Source organism: Pseudopodoces humilis, chromosome 26 (genome assembly GCF_049639895.1).
Source record: "Pseudopodoces humilis isolate 2021_Gansu_Grassland_sample_001 chromosome 26, ASM4963989v1, whole genome shotgun sequence".
NCBI lineage: Eukaryota > Metazoa > Chordata > Aves > Passeriformes > Paridae > Pseudopodoces > Pseudopodoces humilis.
The window spans coordinates 634,010-654,368 of record NC_142225.1 but is presented as its reverse complement, the minus strand read 5'-3'; the positions used below and the strand labels follow the sequence as shown (position 1 = coordinate 654,368).

General features: G+C 57.7%; 1 protein-coding gene across 1 annotated transcript; it reads left to right on the top strand.

Annotated features, from left to right (window-relative positions):
- The first annotated feature begins 5,110 nt into the window (after positions 1-5,110).
- Positions 5,111-9,497, top strand: TNNI1 (troponin I1, slow skeletal type). The gene is made up of 6 exons (XM_005530190.3): positions 5,111-5,152; positions 6,536-6,667; positions 6,754-6,843; positions 7,285-7,461; positions 8,742-8,852; positions 9,167-9,497. Exons 2-5 carry the CDS (start codon positions 6,542-6,544, stop codon positions 8,847-8,849), a joined length of 501 nt encoding a protein of 166 aa, XP_005530247.3. The 5' UTR covers positions 5,111-5,152; positions 6,536-6,541; the 3' UTR covers positions 8,850-8,852; positions 9,167-9,497.
- The last annotated feature ends 10,862 nt before the right edge of the window (positions 9,498-20,359 follow it).

Here is a 20,359-nt window from a genome sequence, read left to right as displayed (position 1 = left end):
GATGGGGATGGGGGCTCAGAATGTCCCCTCTGTCACCAGGGGAGGAGGGATGGGACATCCCTGCCAGCCCCTCTGTGCTGTCCCATGGCAGAGCCGCGCCTTTGAAACCCACGGGAAAACCCCAAATCTGGGGGTCCCGCTGCCCCACTCCTCTCCTGCCCTTTCCTCCTCCTCACTCCGGGTCCAGCAGAGGATGAAACCCGAGACAGGAGCAAATGGCATCCGGAGCAGCCCCCGCCCCATCCCCGGAGCTGCGGGAATGCAGCGCCTTTGTCACGGGCTAATTTTGGCTCCTCTGTGCTCCCAAAACAATCCCAAGGCATCCGGGAGGAAAGATGCTGGAGGCCTGGCCCCGCGGGCACTTTTCCTTATAAAGGTCTAACGGGGCTGCTGGGAGCCTCCTCCTCCTCCTCCTGCTCGGGGCTGAGAGCGGATCCTCTTCTCGCCGGGGTCCCGGGGGTCGCAGGGGGATCCTCCCCTCCCACTGGGATTTGCTTGGTGCAATTCACGCCAGGACCAGCAGCTCCTGTCGGTGTCCGGGCAGGGGAAGGAGCTGGGAGGGCTCTGCAGGATGGGGGTGTCTGTGCTCCCCACCATGAGAGCTGCCCCACTCCTGCAGCTGTGTGTCCCTCCCGGCCATAAAACCCCCAGGATTAATGTGTGTTCTCCCTGCTGGGCCCCATCTTGGGAATTGTTTGCTCCTAAATTTGTCCCTAAAAATATCCTGGGGAACAGGTGTTGCCTGCCCTGCAGTGCTGGTCACACAAAGGACACTGAGCAAGGGGCTCTGTGGGGAGCAGTGGGGACAGAGCAGCTTTTTCACTGCTTTTCATGGGGAAAACCTCAGGGCCTGGGAGGGGCTGGCAGCTGCCTGAGCACCACAAGCTGTGCTGGGTGAGGGGGGCTGCTCCTTCTCCTTAAAGAGGGGACTGTGCCCTCCTTGGTCCCCACCCCACATGGCCTGAAGTGTGACTCCACATTTGCTGCTCTGCACCATCAGCCCTCAGCAGTGTGGCCTGGCCTGGTTCACTCTCTGCCTCTGGTGGCTCTGGTGGCTCTGGTGGCTCTGGTGGCTCTGGTGGCTCCCAGGAGTCCCCTTGGCCAGCGCTGCCCTGTGTGTGCCCCATCGTGCAGGGCTCAGCAGCTCCAAGGCTGTTCACACCCCCTCCCCTGCCTTTTCCAGCATCTCTGGAGCTCTGTCACCCTGGACAAACGCAAGGCAGAGGCGCCAGGAGGATCCACCCCATCCCCACGGCATCACTGCTCAGCCTGAGCCTGTTTGTGTGTCCCCAACAAGCCACGTGTGAGCAGCTGCTGGCAGAGCTGGGGGTCCCTTCCAGTGCCCAAAGGGGCTCCAGGAGAGCTGGGGAGGGACTTTGGACAAGTGGCTGGAGGGACAGGACACGGGGAATGGCTTCCCACTGCCAGAGGGCAGGGATGGATGGGATAGTGGGGAGAAATTCTTCCCTGTGAAAATGGCAAGGCCTGGCACAGGCTGCCCAGGACTGCCCCATCCCTGGCAGTGCCCAAGGCCAGGCTGGACAGGGCTTGGAGCAGCCTGGGACAGTGGAAGGTGTCCCTGGCAGGGCAGGGGTGGGACTGGGTGATCTTTAAGGTCTCTTCCCACCCAAACCAGTGGGGGATGATTCCCATGCAAACCACCCTGGGATTCCCTGAACCAAGGGGGGTTTGTGGGTGCCCTGGGCCAGGAGCGCAGTGACACACGGGTGACCTGTGTGTGTCCCTGTGCTCCAGGCAGTGCCCCAGGTGTGAGCAGCAGTCCCAGCACTCCCGGGGCTTGCAGCAGATGCCTGCAGAGGAGGGGATTTGTGCTATTTTTACTGACCACTTGCAGGCAGGGCTGGGATTCAATACCCCCCTGAGCCACAGCCCCGGCAGAGCGCGGCTGTCCCAGGGCCAGGCATCACCTCCCTCCTGCACAGCCAGGTAAGGCACTGCCACTGCCCTGTGTCCCCCGGGGGTGCTGCTGGTGACAGGGACACGAGACCCCCAGCAACTGCATGGGACAGAGAGCAACCCCCAGCACGTGAATTTGCCTGAATTTCTCCCCCTCTCTGAGGCTGATCAGACATTTCCTCTGCTCTTGGAGAGAGAATTGGTGAGGCTGCAATGGGGACAAAGACTTTGGAGCTGATATTTGCCTGTTTTTTTCCAAAATGTGGCAAACAGGACTGTTTGGGGAGCACTTGGCCGAGTGTTCCAGCCTGCTTCACTGGTGGGAGGTTCAGAGTGTGGAGCTGTGGTCACTGGGAGAGCACTTGTGCTTTGTCTCCAGCCTCCTGGGAGGGGGGAGGATATCAGAATTCACTATATTTGGGGTTATGGGATTATTTATTTTAAGGATTTCCATGATCCAGTGGGTCAATAGGCTTTATAAGCTTTTCACAGCTGAGTCAGTGCAAACAGTGCAGAATTAGTTTATCCAGACCCTGTAATCCCCACCAGGGAGTGAAGCCTTTCATGGATGCTCCAGATCCAGCTGGAGTCCCAAAGTCCTGGCACTGGGGATTGCTGGGGATGTCTCACTGGCACAGCTGAGTCCCTGCTGTTCTTTGGGAAGCCAATTTAGGACTGTTTGGCCCTAAAATATGACTGACCTTGGTAGAGGTCGTGAGCTCGAGGTGTGGTGTGGATCCCACCCCAAGGAATGCCGGGCTCTGGTCCAGCAGGGGACAATGGGAATGCTGAGAGCTGTGCCCAGCCCTCATCAGCTCCAGGGAGAGAAAGGCTCCTCTGCCACCCCTGAAATAAACTGGGGGTTTAATAAGCTGGGACTCAGCCTGCTTAAGGCACCAGTGCTGCCTGGTGTCCTCTGGGATGTTTGTCACAGCACCAAAAACCTCCACAAAGGCAGGAAAATGAATCTGTCTAATGTGGTTTGAGGACAAAGAAATTCCTGCTCTTGGGATTTTTCCTTGTAAATCCAGGGATCTGGACTGGGAGGCTCTGGAGGAGAAGATTTCTGCTGGGATTTTATTACATCCCCTCCTCCCTCCCCCCAAATTCCGTTTACTCAGGACATGTCTCTGTCTGAGCTGTGGGGGAATGGGGAGGGAACAGGGACAAGGGAGAGAGCCAGGAGGTGCCCTGAGATTTGCTTGGCACAGGCTCCACACAAACCTGGGAGCAACTGTTTGAGACCAGATTTTCATCTCCCCCAGCATCAATCTTTTGGGTCTAAAGCAATTTCCAAATTTTGGCAGATGCAAAAGGATCAAGGCAAAAAAAATCCCAGTTTGTCCATTTCACTCCTAAAAAAAAGAACTAAAGCCATGCCTGAAAAATGCTGTTTGAGGGGGAAAAAATAAATTTCAAAGGACTGGAATTTCACCCCACATTTTTCTGCTGCTTGGGCTCACAGGGTGCCCCGGCTGCTCAGCACAGGAGGGGTCAGGGGGGTCAGAGCAGGGCCAGGGGAGCAGAGTGGGCTGGAGCAGCCACCAGGGCTTGGGATCACCAAGCAAATGTAAAATGGGAAACCACGAGTGTTTCACCTGGAATGTGGCTGCTGAAGGAACCTGCTCAGCTGTGGGCTCTGGCTCAGAGCATCCCAGAATGGTTTGGGTTGGAAGGGACCTTAAAGCCCATCCAGTCCCACCCCTGCCCTGCCAGGGACACTTCCACTATCCCAAGTTGTTCCAAGCCCTGTCCAGCCTGGCCTTGGGCACTTCCAGGCATGGGGCAGCCACAGCTGCTCTGGGACCCTGTGCCAGGGCTTCACAGCCAAGAATTTCTCCCCACTATCCCATCCAACCCTGCCCTCTGGCAGTGGGAATCCATTCCCTTTGTCCTGTCTCTCCATCCTTTGTCCCATAGCTCCTCTCCTGCTCTCTTGGAGCCCCTTTAGGCTGGAAGGGGCTCTCGGGTGTCCCTGGATCCTCCTCCAGGCTGGACATCCCTCTCAGCGTGGCTCCCGAGCAGAGGGGTTGCCCTTTGCTCTGGCACTCCCGGGATGGGTTTTGGTGTGCAGGACAGGACTCCCTGAGCCGACACAGGGAGGGAACCCCCGAGGCAGCTCCGTTTCTCCCGAGGTTTCCAGCGTCCGTCCCTTGCCCCGAGCCGGGATGAACACCGAGCAGCGGGAGAACAGCTCGGTGCTTGGGAAAGGCCCCGAGGTGCAGGAGTGGGAGCCCTGCAGGGCCGGCTGCAGCTTGCCCGAGACGCTGGCAGGTTCTCCCGGAGCCCGGCGGCTTTTCCCGTGTTCCCCGGGGGATGGAGAGCCTGCGGAGCCGCTTCCCCCCTCCGACAGCGCGGGGCAGCAGCGCTCCTCGGCATCGCCTCCTGGCCCTGGGAGCATCTGGGGCTGAGCCTTCCCTTCAGCTTCTCTCCCTTTCTCCGGCAGGGAACAGCGCACGCCGCGATGCCAGAGCCGTGAGTAGCTGCACCCACAAAGCCTCCCCGGGGAGGGGACCCTGCCCTGCCTCAGGCTGCTCTGCCATTCCCCCTGCAAAAATCCTCCTTAAATGCAAATTGTTCGCCCTTTCAGTGTCCCAGTTCAAACCTCGGGGCTTTCCTAGATCCCAAAATTCGGATGGGTGGGGAGGGGGCGACACCTCTGGATTTGCTCTCTGTAGGCACATTGTACAAACACAACACATCCCCTGGAGAACAGAGCAGGGAGAAACTCCCTGCAGAGCTTTCCTGGAGCATGGCATGGGGACGTGCCAGCTGCAGTGGCACTGGGGGAATGAGGGTGTCTGAACCGCAGGATTGGCACGATGGGCACGGTGCCAGCTCACCTGTCACACCTGAGGGACATTTTGGCTTTCTTAGCTGTGGCCCTGAGCTCCCCCCGCATTTCCAGAGGGCAGCTCCACCTCAGACCTGGCTCACGGGCTGGTGCCAGCTATGAGATACAGAAATAAGGAACCGACTGCAACCACACGAGATACTTTCCTTGACTGTCCCCTCTTTTTTACTCTCATTCCTTGATGCCCTGTTCTCTTTTGTTTTTTTCTGCTCCTCCCTGGCTGCTCACCTGCCTGCAGGGAGGTAAGTGCCTTTCCCTTTGGGAGAGACCCGGTGCTGCTCTGCATTTGCTGGGTGTTTGTTTTCAAAGGGTGTTTTCTTTCCCTCCCCTTTCCCCTAGAGAAAATCCAAGATCACAGCCTCACGAAAACTCTTGTTGAAGGTGAGTCCCGAGGGCTGGAAACTCCCTGGGCTTTGTGTTGCTGGGGGAAAGGAGCCAGGTCGGAGCTGTGGTCGGTGGGACAGGGATGAGGAACAGCTCAAGGACGGGCTGTGGGGAGCAGCTCCCACCCCACCTTTCTCTTCTCATTCATGTGGGATTTGTGGTGCAAACAAACCTCCCCTTCACTGGGGTGGGGAGAGACCCCCACACCTCCAGCTCTGAAGCCTCAGCCCGTTTGTGCTCCAGCACAATCCTGGGAGCTCCCCGGGCTCCGGCTTGGGATAAACACGGCCTGTGCCAGCAGAGGCAGCGGGACCACGGCCCCCGGAGCCCCCGGAGCCCCCAGAGCCCCCCAAACCCCCCCTGAGCCCCCACATCCCCACATCCCCCACATCCCTCACAGCCCCACAGCCCCACAGCCCCACATCCCCCACATCCCCACATCCCCACATCCCCACATCCCCACATCCCCACAGCCCCACAGCCTCACAGCCCCACATCCCCACATCCCCACATCCCCACAGCCCCACAGCCTCACAGCCCCACAGCCCCACATCCCCACATCCCCACATCCCCACAGCCCCACAGCCCCACAGCCCCACATCTCCCACATCCCCACATCCCCACATCCCCACAGCCCCACAGCCTCACAGCCCCACAGCCCCCACAGCCCCACATCTCCCACAGCCCCACATCTCCCACATCCCCACATCCCCACAGCCCCACATCCCCACAGCCCCACATCCCCCACATCCCCACATCCCCACATCCCCACAGCCCCACATCCCCACATCCCCACATCCCCCACATCCCCACAGCCCCACAGCCCCACAGCCCCACATCCCCACATCCCCCACAGCCCCACATCCCCACATCCCCCACAGCCCCACAGCCCCACAGCCCCACATCCCCACAGCCCCACATCCCCACATCCCCACAGCCCCACATCCCCCACATCCCCACATCCCCACAGCCCCACATCCCCACAGCCCCACATCCCCACATCCCCACAGCCCCCACATCCCCACAGCCCCACATCCCCACAGCCCCACATCTCCCACATCCCCACAGCCCCACAGCCCCACATCCCCACAGCCCCACATCCCCCACATCCCCACATCCCCACAGCCCCACATCCCCACAGCCCCAGGGCCCGGCCCTGCCCACCCCAGGCCCCCACTCCAAAGCCGTGGGGAGGCTTTGATGTGTTTGGGGTCAGCAGGGAGGGGGTTGTGGGGAGGCTTTGATGTGTTTGGGGTCAGCAGGGAGGGGGCTGGCACACGGTGTGATAGCTTCTCCCATCCTACAGATGTGGTGTGAGTGGCTCAGGGGGAAGCAGGGGCCTGCTCAATTCACACATCTGCCATTTCTCTGTGCTCCCAGAGTTTGATGCTGGCCAAAGCCAAGGAGGAGTGGGATCAGGAGATTGTGGACAAGCAGGCAGAGAAGGAGAGGTACCTGTCTGAGCGGGTGACTCCTCTGCACACCAGTGGGCTCTCCTTGAGCCAGCTCCAGGTACTCCTCAGGCTGGAGGGTGAATCCAGCTCCCTGGGAGCGTGCAGGGGCCTGGCTCACTGCTCTCCTGCTTCCTTGGCCCCCAGGACCTGTGCAGGGAGCTGCACGAGAAGGTGGAAATCGTGGATGAGGAGAGATACGACATTGAAGCAAAATGCAACCATAACACCCGGGAGGTAGGAGGGAGGATGGGCTCGTTCCTTCTGGAAACTCCCTCCCAGTGGCAGCTCTGGCCTGGATGTGCCATGGACCAGGCTGAGCTGGGATGTGGGACAGGCACCAGGGTTATCTCAGGGCTGGTGTTTGCTCGGCAAGGCACCGCTCAGAGCAAGGTTTGTTCCTGTCCAAGGGAACTCAGACTGTCCTCGGGGTCCACAGAGAGGTTCCTTGCTCTCCTGGTCACCCCTGTGGGTCTGAGAGCTTCCTGTGGTTCAGCTGCCACCTGAGCAGGGTGGGTGCAGCCCATGGCCCGGCTCTGAGCACGGGTGGGCATTGGTGGAGAGGTGCAGACCCCGCTGGGCTCAGTGCTGGTAGAGCCTACAGCTTCCCACAGGGGCTCTTTCTGCAAGGCAGCCAAGCAGTGACCTCCCACTCCTCCTTCTCCCCTGCCCCTGCAGATCAAAGATCTGAAAATCAAAGTTCTTGATCTCCGAGGGAAGTTCAAGCGCCCTCCCCTGCGCCGGGTTCGTGTCTCGGCCGATGCCATGCTCAGGGCTCTGCTGGGCTCCAAGCACAAGGTGTCCATGGATCTCAGGGCCAACCTGAAGTCTGTCAAGAAGGAGGACACGGAGAAGGTGGGTGACTCCTCTGGAGGCTGGAGATGGATACACTTCCTAGGGGTGCCCTTGTCCTTCTCCAGGGTACCCTGTGTTCACCCCTTCTCAGCTTGGGAAGAGACTCGTGAGGCCATTCCCACTGTGGGATGCTGTGGGACCATGTAGGACCAGTTTGACTGGGCCAGGCACCTGGTGGATGGAAATGTGAGATTTAGGGCCATGTTTGTGGTGTTCTTCCCTCCCAGGGTGTGTGGGGGTCTCTCACCCGGGCCCCCTTGGCACCACTGCTGAGCTGCACATGCAGAGTCTGATCTTTGATCTTGGAGGGAACCAGGAGAGCTCCTGTTGGGCACAATCACACCCAGGAAATTCCCAGGGAACTCCCAGACCCAGATTAGATAAGACAGAGAGCCCAGTTGGCCTGAGATAAGTGGCCCAGTTCCCACCAGCTTGGCAGAGGTGTGAGAAGGGAAAGTCTCGATGCCAGCGATGCCCAAACCTGCCTGGGGTGTGCAGCTGCCCCAGCACCAGGAGCTGTGGGATCCAGGCACAGCTGGGGATCCCCTCTCTCCAGAGGAGTTTCACCAGCTCATTCCATTTTAGCAGACTGAATGAGAATTGGATGAGCAGAATTGGATGAGAATCTCAATTTTCAGCTGTTTTTCCTTTCTCCCCCCATTGTGGCACTCTTCCATCCCTTTGGGCAGAAAACTGTGCTTACAGCCCTGGGCACCAGGTGGAGAATGGGTCTGGGTTTGTTCTAGATGTGGTGAGATGGTGTTGGGGCACAGCTTGTAATTTATGAATGCTGGGGGGTGGCAGAGCAGACTCCCAGAGCTGCTCTCACCTCCCCTGTCTGCTCTGGAAGTGTCTGCCAGGCTCCCAGTGACACACCAACAACCCCAGTCCCTGCCAAAGGCTCAAGAAGGCGGAGGTAGAGGGCAATGCAGGAAGTGTTTTTTTACTTCTGTAAAAACCTTTGTCCCCCCTGTGCTGGTGTAAACCCAAAGTTCCATGTGGTTTCTTCCTCTTAAAGAAATATTTTTGGGATTATTGAGCCTTCTGGTGCACGATTGCAGCTCGGCCAGGCTTTGAGGAGGGGAATGTCCACACGGATCCAGATCTCCCTGTGGAGATCAGGCCGCTGTTTGCCACCTCCTCAGCCAGCTCCTCTGCAGGGACACGTGGCAGAGGGACAGGGGCTTGGCAAGGGGCAGCTGTGTCCCCCAGCTGAGGGCTCTGTGCAGGGGGACAGACGGGGCAGGGCTGCCACGGCCTCATCCCTGTTCCCCCTGCAGGAGCGCCCTGTAGAAGTGGGCGACTGGCGCAAGAACGTGGAAGCCATGTCGGGGATGGAGGGGAGGAAGAAGATGTTCGACGCTGCCAAATCCCCCACGGGGCAGTGAGAGGTAGGGCTGGCTCCTGATCCCCCTGTGCTCCCTCAGCCTCCTGGGCTGTGCTTGGAGAGATGCAGAAATGCCCCCACTCCCTACAGGAAAAGGCAAGCCATCCCCATGTCCCACCCCAAAGCTGGCTGGGGGTCTGTCCCACACCTCCCTGCCATGGGGTCCCTGCCAGACCCTCTCCTCCTCTTGTGGGTGCTCCCCTCTGGGTGTGCTGCCCGTGCTGCCCTCACCCCACCTGGCACCCACCCGGCACCACCCTCAGGTGCTGGCAGCAGCCAAAGCCCCCCCTCTGCCCCTCTGCTGTTTCTTTCCCACAGGAACACTGGGAAGAAGACTGTCCCCATCCCTGCTGCCAGCCTGCCCTCGCTGCTCCTCTGTCCCTTTGTGCCCTTCCCTCAACTCCCACTGAGCTGAAACACAAGGACGACGGTGTGGGAAGGAGACCTGAGCTTCTTCCTTCCCTCAGCCCTGCTCCTGCACAGCGTCCCCCCATCATCAGCCCAAGGGCCACTGGCCTCTCATCCCCTCCCAGCCCTGCAGAGACACCCCAGGGGCAGCTGCTGCTCCCCCATGCCCTGCTTGGCCCCAGATGTGTCACCCTGAGATGTCCCTGTGCAGCCACGCCTGAATTAAAGGACCTGGGCCGAGGTTGTGTGGGCTCCTCGCTGGGGGGACTCTGCCCAGGGCCAGGGCCAGCTCACCCTGCAGTGTCCCCAGACACTCACACACCTCACCCCGGGGTCACACAGGCTGAGGGCTCATCCCTTCCAGCCCCAGGCTGCTCATGTCCCACCAATCCTGCTGAGCCCCCTGGCCCCGTTCAGGGCCACCCTTGCTGGGTCTCAGGGGTGCAGCAGCTTCCCAACCACCAGGCTGGGTGAAGAGAGCTGCCTTTTCTCCAAGCCTCACTTCTGCTTTGGTTTTGGAAAAGCCTTCAGAGCTCCAGACACCAACTCCCTCACCAGCTGCCCACCACAAACTGGGGCTGTGGCAATTGGGGCAGCCCCATTTCCAGGCTTCATTCCAGGGATGAATCCATATTTCAGGCCAAACATCCCAAGCTTCCCCCCCGGCCCAACCATTTCCTGTGTCACAATCCCCCAAACTGCAGCTGGGAATGTGTCATCTCATTCTGGAGCAGGGCTGGAGGGGTGAATTAGTGACAATTCAAAGTGCGTGGGGTTTCCTGGCTGGGGGCACTGCAGGACATGCTCAGCCCACACACATAGAGCATGCTCTTGGTAGATGCAGCAGTGCCTTGTCTGTGTTCCCAGGGTGTCCAGAGGAACTGCAGCATTCACAGGTTCAACCCCACACCACACTGGGCTGTGTTGCAGCACCCCACATCCCTTTGGATTGAGCCTGTAAAGTGCAGAAAATGCAATAAACTGGGAGCAAAGGGCAGGTCCCAGACAGGGCTGGAAGGAAACACCATTAAAAAGTGTGCAGGCTCCAAAGGAGATCAACATTCCCAGGAAAACACTGCATTCCCTAAAGAAAGGGATGGGAAAGGATGGCTCCATGCAGATGGCTCCTGCAGAACTTGCCCCAGCAGACTCATGTCTGGCAGCAGGAGCGAGGGAGAGGCTTCAGGAAGAGGGTTTGGGTTTGTCTCCAGTACAGCTGAACTCCTCTGGCATCACATCCCTTCCTTTGGCCAATTCAGGGATACTGAGCCAAGCTGCTCACTGTCCCTGGGCACAGAGTGAGGGAGGAGAACACTGGGGACACTTCTCTGGCCTGGCCACCAGCACCCTGCAGCTCCTTCATGGAGGATTCAAAATTCATATGCAAACTCTTCCCCAAACCACAGATGGACCAGAGGAGGCTGCCACTGGAAATCTGCTCCCTTGGCTCAGTTTTTGGGATGCTCAGTCCTTGTCCTTCCACCTGACCCTCCATCCCCTCAGCATCCTCCTGCAGGACTGGGGCAGTTGCATGGCACATAGAGCCTTTCCCACCCATTTTTTATCTTTTCAAGCTTAATTTGGCCACGCAGCTGCAGCCTGGCAGGTGCCAGGACTCCCCTGTCCTCATTCCAGCCCCCAGGACACGCTCCAGGCAGGCCCAGCCCTGGGAAGTGTCTCTGTCCTGGACAGCGCTGGTGACAGCTCCCAGAGGTGACCAGGGATGGTTTGTGATGAGAGCCCAGGCTCTGCCATGCCTGCCCCACACTGCAGGCAGAAGGTTTGGGGGAGAAGCAGCTCACCCTCCAAGCTCAGGGCCCAGGTGGGAGCAGTGCCCAGGTCTGAGATCCTGGGATCTCTCCGGGAATCCCCAGAGGGAACTCACACAGATCCTGGCAGAGGAAGAAAGATGTGCAGGGAAAGTTAATAACTGTGACCTGACCAACTGGTAGAGCTGGAAAATGCAAGAGAGGTTTCATGGAAACAAAGCCTTCTTCAGGCCTGGAACAGAAGCAGAAAATGGCACGGCAGGGGCTGAGAACAGTTCTCCAGCTTAGTGCAATTATGCTAATTTGGTAATTAAAAAAAAAGGGTGGAGTTTGTGGGGTGGGGAGGGATGGAAGGGAGATGAAAGGCCATGAGGGGTGCTGTTCACCAGGCCCTGCTCAATGCTGGCCACTCAGGCTGTCCCTGTGGCTGTCCCTGTGGCTGTCCCTGTCCCCAGCCTACCCTCAGATCCTGCTCACCCAAAACTGCTGCAGAGCCAAAGCTAGGGGATCCCCAGGGTGATTCTGCAGCCCCAAAAGCAGCCAGGTGTGCTCAGCAAGGTCCCAGGGCCCATATGCCCTTGTCATGGCTACAGGTGGCTTTGTGGGACAGCCCTGTGTTTTTGAGGGGGGAGAGAAAAACCCACACCCACAACTTTTCCCACCAGCTTCCCTTCTTTTTCAAGGTAGAATGTTCCCCAGTCACTGGGTCCCATTTTCATCCCTCTCTGGTGGAAAATCACACTAGCTGACATGTGAAAACAAAGCTTCACAGATTTCAGATTTATTAGGAACACAGCAGAAGTGCAGGGCTGGGGGGGAAGAGCTCTTTCAGTGGGACTGACTCTCCAGGGGAAGATGCAACAGTCAGCTCTGAGCTCTCCTGGTTGGATCAGGAGCTGGGATCCAAGTTTTCCTCTCTGTCCCTGCTCTGGAGCTGCTCCTGTGGCCCTGGAGCAGCTGGGATCCCAGCTCTCCCCAAGGCAAAGGGGAAGGCTGAGCCTTTCACCTGGCTCTCCTCACCCCACAGCTCTGCAGTCCCACGGGTGTTTCCCTCCCAGGTGACAACAACCTCATTCTGTGCTCACTGAATTACAAAGGAACCCTCCAGTACATTTTTACTGAAAATTCAGCCCCAGTGGGGGACTCACAAGGCCAAGCTGAGGGAGAGACACTGATGCTGGAGGAGTCACTGGGACTCTTTCTAGGGGAACTGGAGCTTGGCCCTGTCTCCTTGAGCAGAGCAGAGCCCAGGCCTCACTGTCCTGCAGTCTGCTCCACTGCAGCCCCCAAAAGAAAGCAAAGAAAAGCACTAGGATCTTAAAACTACTCAAATTAAATTGGACAGTAGGAAAAATCATATCATCAGGACACAGACATCCGAAAACATCCTTCCTTGTTGGTTGAAACGTGGTCCCTTCCAAGTCAGAGTGGCTGTGTGACCAGTGGTGCTCAGAGACACCTGAACTGTGCCCAAATATTTCCCTGAATGTTTGCAGCTCCTCTGGAGGCTGGAGCTGCCAGGGGAGGATGGAGAAAGGCCAATGGTGAGGTTCATTCCATGGCCTCTGCAGATGGCTGCAGGTGAAGGTGAAACATCACCCTGGGACCCCTGAGGGCTCTGCTGCAGGATCAGCCCCCACAGCAGGGCCATGGCACAACCCCCTGTCACCCCTGTGGCTGGTCACAGCGGGTCCTGTGTCCCCTGTGTCCTGTGTCCTGTGTCCCCTGTGTCCCCTGTGTGTCCTGTGTGTCCTGTGTGTCCTGTGTGTCCTGTGTGTCCTGTGTCCTGTGTCCCCTGTGTCCCCTGTGTGTCCTGTGTGTCCTGTGTGTCCTGTGTCCTGTGTGTCCTGTGTCCTGTGTCCCCTGTGTCCTGTGTCCTGTGTGTCCTGTGTGTCCTGTGTCCTGTGTGTCCTGTGTGTCCTGTGTGTCCTGTGTGTCCTGTGTCCCCTGTGTCCTGTGTGTCCCTGTGTGTCCTGTGTGTCCTGTGTCCTGTGTGTCCTGTGTCCCCTGTGTCCTGTGTGTCCTGTGTCCCCTGTGTGTCCTGTGTCCCCTGTGTGTCCTGTGTGTCCTGTGTGTCCTGTGTGTCCTGTGTGTCCTGTGTCCTGTGTGTCCTGTGTGTCCTGTGTGTCCTGTGTGTCCTGTGTCCTGTGTGTCCTGTGTGTCCTGTGTGTCCTGTGTGTCCTGTGTGTCCTGTGTGTCCTGTGTGTCCTGTGTCCTGTGTGTCCTGTGTCCTGTGTGTCCTGTGTGTCCTGTGTGTCCTGTGTGTCCTGTGTGTCCTGTGTGTCCTGTGTGTCCTGTGTCCCCTGTGTGTCCTGTGTGTCCTGTGTGTCCTGTGTGTCCTGTGTGTCCTGTGTCCTGTGTGTCCTGTGTCCTGTGTGTCCTGTGTGTCCCTGTGTGTCCTGTGTGTCCTGTGTGTCCTGTGTGTCCTGTGTCCTGTGTGTCCTGTGTCCTGTGTGTCCTGTGTGTCCTGTGTGTCCTGTGTGTCCTGTGTGTCCCCTGTGTGTCCTGTGTCCCCTGTGTCCCCTGTGTGTCCTGTGTGTCCTGTGTGTCCTGTGTGTCCTGTGTGTCCTGTGTGTCCTGTGTGTCCTGTGTGTCCTGTGTGTCCTGTGTGTCCTGTGTGTCCTGTGTGTCCTGTGTGTCCTGTGTGTCCTGTGTCCCCTGTGTGTCCTGTGTGTCCTGTGTGTCCTGTGTCCCCTGTGTGTCCTGTGTGTCCTGTGTGTCCTGTGTGTCCTGTGTGTCCTGTGTCCCCTGTGTGTCCTGTGTGTCCTGTGTGTCCTGTGTGTCCTGTGTGTCCTGTGTCCTGTGTGTCCTGTGTGTCCTGTGTGCCCTGTGTGTCCTGTGTGTCCTGTGTGTCCTGTGTGTCCTGTGTCCTGTGTGTCCTGTGTCCCCTGTGTGTCCTGTGTGTCCTGTGTCCTGTGTCCTGTGTCCCCTGTGTCCCCTGTGTCCCCTGTGTGTCCTGTGTGTCCTGTGTGTCCTGTGTGTCCTGTGTGTCCTGTGTCCCCTGTGTGTCCTGTGTGTCCTGTGTGTCCTGTGTGTCCTGTGTGTCCTGTGTGTCCCCTGTGTGTCCTGTGTGTCCTGTGTGTCCTGTGTGTCCCTGTGTGTCCTGTGTGTCCTGTGTCCTGTGTGTCCTGTGTGTCCTGTGTCCTGTGTCCCCTGTGTCCCCTGTGTCCCCTGTGTGTCCTGTGTGTCCTGTGTGTCCTGTGTCCTGTGTGTCCTGTGTGTCCTGTGTGTCCTGTGTCCTGTGTGTCCTGTGTGTCCTGTGTCCCCTGTGTGTCCTGTGTGTCCTGTGTCCCTGTGTGTCCTGTGTGTCCTGTGTCCTGTGTCCTGTGTCCCTGTGTGTCCTGTGTGTCCTGTGTGTCCTGTGTCCTGTGTCCCCTGTGTGTCCTGTGTGTCCTGTGTGTCCTGTGTGTCCTGTGTCCTGTGTGTCCTGTGTCCCCTGTGTCCCCTGTGTGTCCTGTGTGTCCTGTGTCCCCTGTGTCCTGTGTGTCCCTGTGTGTCCTGTGTGTCCTGTGTCCTGTGTGTCCTGTGTGTCCTGTGTCCTGTGTCCCCTGTGTCCCCTGTGTGTCCTGTGTGTCCTGTGTGTCCTGTGTGTCCTGTGTCCCCTGTGTCCCCTGTGTGTCCTGTGTGTCCTGTGTGTCCTGTGTCCCCTGTGTCCCCTGTGTGTCCTGTGTGTCCTGTGTGTCCTGTGTGTCCTGTGTCCCGTGTGTCCTGTGTGTCCTGTGTGTCCTGTGTGTCCTGTGTCCCCTGTGTCCTGTGTGTCCTGTGTGTCCTGTGTGTCCTGTGTGTCCTGTGTGTCCTGTGTCCCCTGTGTGTCCTGTGTCCCCTGTGTGTCCTGTGTCCCCTGTGTCCCCTGTGTGTCCTGTGTGTCCTGTGTCCTGTGTCCCCTGTGTGTCCTGTGTGTCCTGTGTGTCCTGTGTCCCCTGTGTGTCCTGTGTGTCCTGTGTCCCCTGTGTCCCCTGTGTGTCCTGTGTGTCCTGTGTGTCCTGTGTGTCCTGTGTGTCCTGTGTCCTGTGTGTCCCTGTGTGTCCTGTGTGTCCCTGTGTGTCCTGTGTCCTGTGTGTCCCTGTGTGTCCTGTGTCCCCTGTGTGTCCTGTGTGTCCTGTGTGTCCTGTGTGTCCTGTGTCCCCTGTGTGTCCTGTGTGTCCTGTGTGTCCTGTGTGTCCTGTGTCCCCTGTGTCCCCTGTGTGTCCTGTGTGTCCTGTGTGTCCTGTGTCCCCTGTGTCCCCTGTGTGTCCTGTGTGTCCTGTGTCCTGTGTCCCCTGTGTGTCCTGTGTGTCCTGTGTGTCCTGTGTGTCCTGTGTCCTGTGTCCCCTGTGTGTCCTGTGTGTCCTGTGTGTCCTGTGTGTCCTGTGTGTCCCGTGTGTCCTGTGTGTCCTGTGTGTCCTGTGTCCTGTGTCCCCTGTGTCCCCTGTGTGTCCTGTGTCCCCTGTGTGTCCTGTGTGTCCTGTGTCCTGTGTCCCCTGTGTGTCCTGTGTGTCCTGTGTGTCCTGTGTGTCCTGTGTGTCCTGTGTGTCCTGTGTGTCCTGTGTGCCCTGTGTGTCCTGTGTGTCCTGTGTCCCCTGTGTGTCCTGTGTGTCCTGTGTGTCCTGTGTGTCCTGTGTCCTGTGTGTCCTGTGTCCTGTGTCCTGTGTCCCCTGTGTGTCCTGTGTGTCCTGTGTCCCCTGTGTGTCCTGTGTGTCCTGTGTGTCCTGTGTGTCCTGTGTGTCCTGTGTCCCCTGTGTGTCCTGTGTCCCCTGTGTGTCCCCTGTGTGTCCTGTGTGTCCTGTGTGTCCTGTGTCCCCTGTGTCCCCTGTGTGTCCTGTGTCCCCTGTGTGTCCTGTGTCCCCTGTGTGTCCTGTGTGTCCTGTGTCCCCTGTGTGTCCTGTGTGTCCTGTGTGTCCTGTGTGTCCTGTGTGTCCTGTGTGTCCTGTGTGTCCCCTGTGTGTCCTGTGTCCCCTGTGTGTCCTGTGTGTCCTGTGTGTCCTGTGTGTCCTGTGTCCTGTGTCCCCTGTGTGTCCTGTGTCCCCTGTGTGTCCTGTGTGCCCTGTGTGTCCTGTGTGTCCTGTGTCCTGTGTGCCCTGTGTGTCCTGTGTGTCCTGTGTGTCCTGTGTGTCCTGTGTGTCCTGTGTCCTGTGTCCCCTGTGTGTCCTGTGTCCCCTGTGTGTCCTGTGTGCCCTGTGTGTCCTGCGTGTCCTGTGTCCTGTGTGTCCTGTGTGTCCTGTGTGTCCTGTGTGTCCTGTGTGTCCCTGTGTGTCCTGTGTGTCCTGTGTGTCCTGTGTGTCCTGTGTGTCCTGTGTGTCCTGTGTGTCCTGTGTGTCCTGTGTCCTGTGTGTCCTGTGTGTCCTGTGTGTCCTGTGTGTCCTGTGTCCTGTGTGTCCTGTGTGTCCTGTGTGTCCTGTGTGTCCTGTGTGTCCTGTGTCCCCTGTGTGTCCTGTGTCCCCTGTGTGTCCTGTGTGTCCTGTGTCCTGTGTGTCCTGTGTCCCCTATGTGTCCTGTGTGTCCTGTGTGTCCTGTGTGTCCTGTGTCCTGTGTGTCCTGTGTGTCCTGTGTGTCCTGTGTCCTGTGTCCCCTGTGTGTCCTGTGTGTCCCCTGTGTCCCCTGTGTGTCCTGTGTCCCCTGTGGCAAAACCAGGAAGGAATTTTCCCCTTTGGGAGCCTCCCAGGCCCAGGTGCTGCAGCTGCAGGAAGGAGCAGGGCTCAGGGTGAGCAGGGCACATCCCTCTTGTCCAGCTTCCCTTGCTGAGCCTGAGCCCCCTGTCCCTCACACAAATGGACAAATGGAAAAATTCCAGCATGATTTCATCTGCTAGGAGATTCCTCAGGAATCACAACCAGTTCAGGGACAGGACAAGGAGCAATGGCCACAAACTGAAACAACAAGTTCAACCTCAACATGAGCAAGAACTTCATTCCTTGGAGGGGGCAGAGCCCTGGGACAGCTGCCCAAGGAGGGTGTGGAGTGTCCCTCTCCGGAGACATCCCAAACCCACCTGGACGTGTCCCTGTGTCCCCTGCTCCAGGTGACCCTGCCTGGGCAGGGGCTTGGACTGGCTGGTTCCCAGAGGTCCCTTCAGCCCCAGCCACCCTGGCATTCTGTCACTCTGTGCTCTGAGGGTGCAGTGGTCACAGAGCTGCTGTCAGGGAGCCAGGCCAGGCCTGTCCAGCACCTGAAGTTTGCACAGATGTCACTTTTGGGGATGTTTGCCATCGTTAGATCTGGAGTGTAACAGGGAGGCATCTGATGAGGAGGCCAGTCTGCAGGGAATGGAGCGGGAGCCTGAAGGACAGTGAGGCACCATCCAAAGCAAGATTTGTCCTTTTTTTTAATAAAAAGCTAAGGAAAATAAACCCTCTGGTAGCTGCTGCCAGGCGGTTCAGACACTGGATATTCCTTTCCTAGGAATATTTCCTTTCCTAGAAAAGGCTGTGATCAGGCTTGGTTCAACTTCTGGGCAAGCACCAGTTCCAGACCCTTCTACAGAGCCCTCTGTACCATCACACACATCCCCCCAAAAGCTGAATACATTTTAGGGGGAAGGAGAGCCCTGGCCCATTCCAGGGCCTGCAGAGCACCATCCCAGGGATGCAGGGAGACCTCCAGCTCCTCCCAGAGCTTTTAAATGCTGGTGGGACCTCTGGGAGCTGTGGCACCACTGCAGTGCTGGGATGGAGCCGAGCAAGAGTGGAAACCCCTTCTCCTGGTCATGGAGCCCCATGTCCCAGCCCAGGAGAGAAGCCTGGAAAGAAAATGCTGCTCCATCGTGGCAGGGCAGCAGGGATGAGCCTCAGGAGACAGGGAGACAGCTGAGGCTGAGGGACCAGCACAGCACAAGGGATGGAGGTGGAGGATTCACGGCTGGACCCCAGAGAAGCTGAGAAATGCCATAATTCCAGCACAGCTGTGGAAACTGGGAGCTCTCCACCACCCTGTAGCCAAAGAAACAGGCTCTACGCTGTGCTGAGACACAGAACACTCTTCCCAAGGGAAAAACCAGCCCTGTTGGAACCGGTCCAGCTCCTTAGAGGGTATTAATGAGTTCTGCTGATCATACCAGGGGAAGCTCTGGGCTCCTCCTCGGGCAGGTGCAGCTCCCCTGGGCAGAGCAGGGGAGAAGGGCTTGGCCCTGGAGTTTGCTCACAGCACATCCTGCAGCTCTGCTCCCTCGGCCACGAGCACTGAGCCTTCCCCTCGGGGCTGTGGGGCTGGAACAGCAGATGGGACAGCCTGAAGGATGAAGTGGGTCTGGATAAACATCAGACTGCTTCTCTGGCCATCCCTTCCCTCACAGACTCGTCTCTCTGCCTGATTTCATCACCCCTGGCCCTGGGGACCTGCAGCACGGCCTGTGCTTTGAAGGTGAGCTCAGGGTGGCCTAAATAGCTCTGTTAAAGGAAATCCGGTCTGGCTGTTGTTTGCTGAGGGCACCAATGAGCCTGTGGATAAGGGTGACCTGGGAGACAAGCATTTGCCTGGGTTTCCAGAAGCAAGGACCTTAAGGTCAAGCACAGCTCAGAGGGAAAGTCCAAACAGAGCTAAATATTCAACCAGCAAAGAGAAAACAGTAGTGAGATAAACCGCTGATAATCCCTGCGATTTTGTCACAGAGGAGGGGAAGATTTTGCTCAGCAGAGGGGAAGACTGGTGATGCAGACATTCAGAAAGACCTGTCAGCACTTGGAGTTTGGGGATAAAGTAGCAAAGGAGGTTTAGAGGGGTATGAAGTGACAAATGGAAAAACTCCAGCATGATTTCATCTATGAGATGAGGGGCTCTGGGCTGGCTTTACCTCCTTGGGAGTGAAATTTTGGGGTTATGGTGGACATGAAAAGATGTGAGGAACATCAGGGAGAAGAGGAGCTCCATGGCAGCAAAGACCTCCAGACATGAGAGGTGAATGCTTTGTGCCAGCAGGAGCTGAGATAAAGGAAGGGATTTCCAGCAGTGGGGAACAGCCCCTGGGAATTCTTGCTGAAGGATATTTTCTCCACTGACTATTTTCCTGGGTTTGAGGGAAACGGGGCAAACCCACGGAGGAGAAACCCTCTGAGGGATCTCGAATAAAGAGGAAACTCTGTTCAGCTCCAAAGGTTTCTGAGCTGCAAATAAAGCCCTGGGAAGGAGCAACTGTCGGGAAGGGGCGAGTGTCAGCGAGGGGGCGAGTGTCAGCCAGGCTCATCCTCTGCCTAATCCCCAGGCACTAAATGCCCGTCTAGAGTTTCTTCAACTTAATAACCAGAGGAATTGCAGACTGGGAGGTTTTCTATTCCTTTGCTGTGTAGATCCTAGCTGGGGGTGTTCTTTCACTGCCACGTTCAGTCTAATCCTTTGGAAAACCCTGCTAAGTCCTGTGCTCCAGTGCTATCCTTTGGCAATGAGTTTTGTGAGCGCCGTGCTTGCCGTGCATTAATCACAGAGCTTTTATTGCTCTACAGGAGCTGCTGATGCTGGACTGCTATATATAGTCTGTCAGCAATTAGCAGGATGCTTGCAAGGTTATTTAAGTAATTTTTTTCCCTTATGCCATAACTAGCTGAATTCTCTGTGTATATGAAAACACTTGAAAGACGACTGATTGCTGCAAGAAGAAAGAGGAGTAGAGAGGCGAGCCCTGCTTGGAGCAGGCGGCTCGTTTGACAGGGCTATCTCCTAGAAATGGGATTTTAATCAGGAGCCTTTGATTAAAATTGTTGCTCAGGTCATGGCACACCCCAGTGGGCTGGAGGCGTTCAGGGCCAGCCCAGCCTCACAACCAGTTCCTCGGGCTGGTGCAGGGATGGATCTTGCTGGGCCCAGAGGTCCTGGATGATCTCACTGGGAGCAGAGGTCCTCAAGGGGTCCTGGATGAAATTTCCTGCAGGGAATAGTGCCTGGCTGCCCAAGCAGGGGGAGCACTGGGCCATGCTGTGGGAAAATCCAGGCTGGGACTCAGTTCTGCTGTTCCTGGGCCCTCCACCTGCCCCTAAGACAAATCCCATCCCCACTAAAGGCAGCGCTGCCGTGGCTTGGCACCTGCCCCGTGTAAGGGTGGGGGTCTCAGGGCATCGCCAGAGGGGAGGATGGGTTTGGTGGCTGGTCCAGGTGTGGGGTGAGCCTGGGCACAGGGCCTCTCTGGCACACAAAAACTGGGTACCCCCCATGCTCCAGCCCCCTCCCCAAAACTGGGAGTGCTCACTGCTGCACCAAAGCTCATAAGAGAGATAAGGGGAGCCTTTGACAGCTCCATCCCAGACCTCCAGAAAGGGCTGGAAGGAGCAGGGGACCCTCCCAGGCTCTTTGGAAAGGGCTGGACTGCGCCCAGCCGGAGGTGTTTTAATGACTGTTTTGGATCCCCGGGAGCCAACCTCCTCCCACTCAG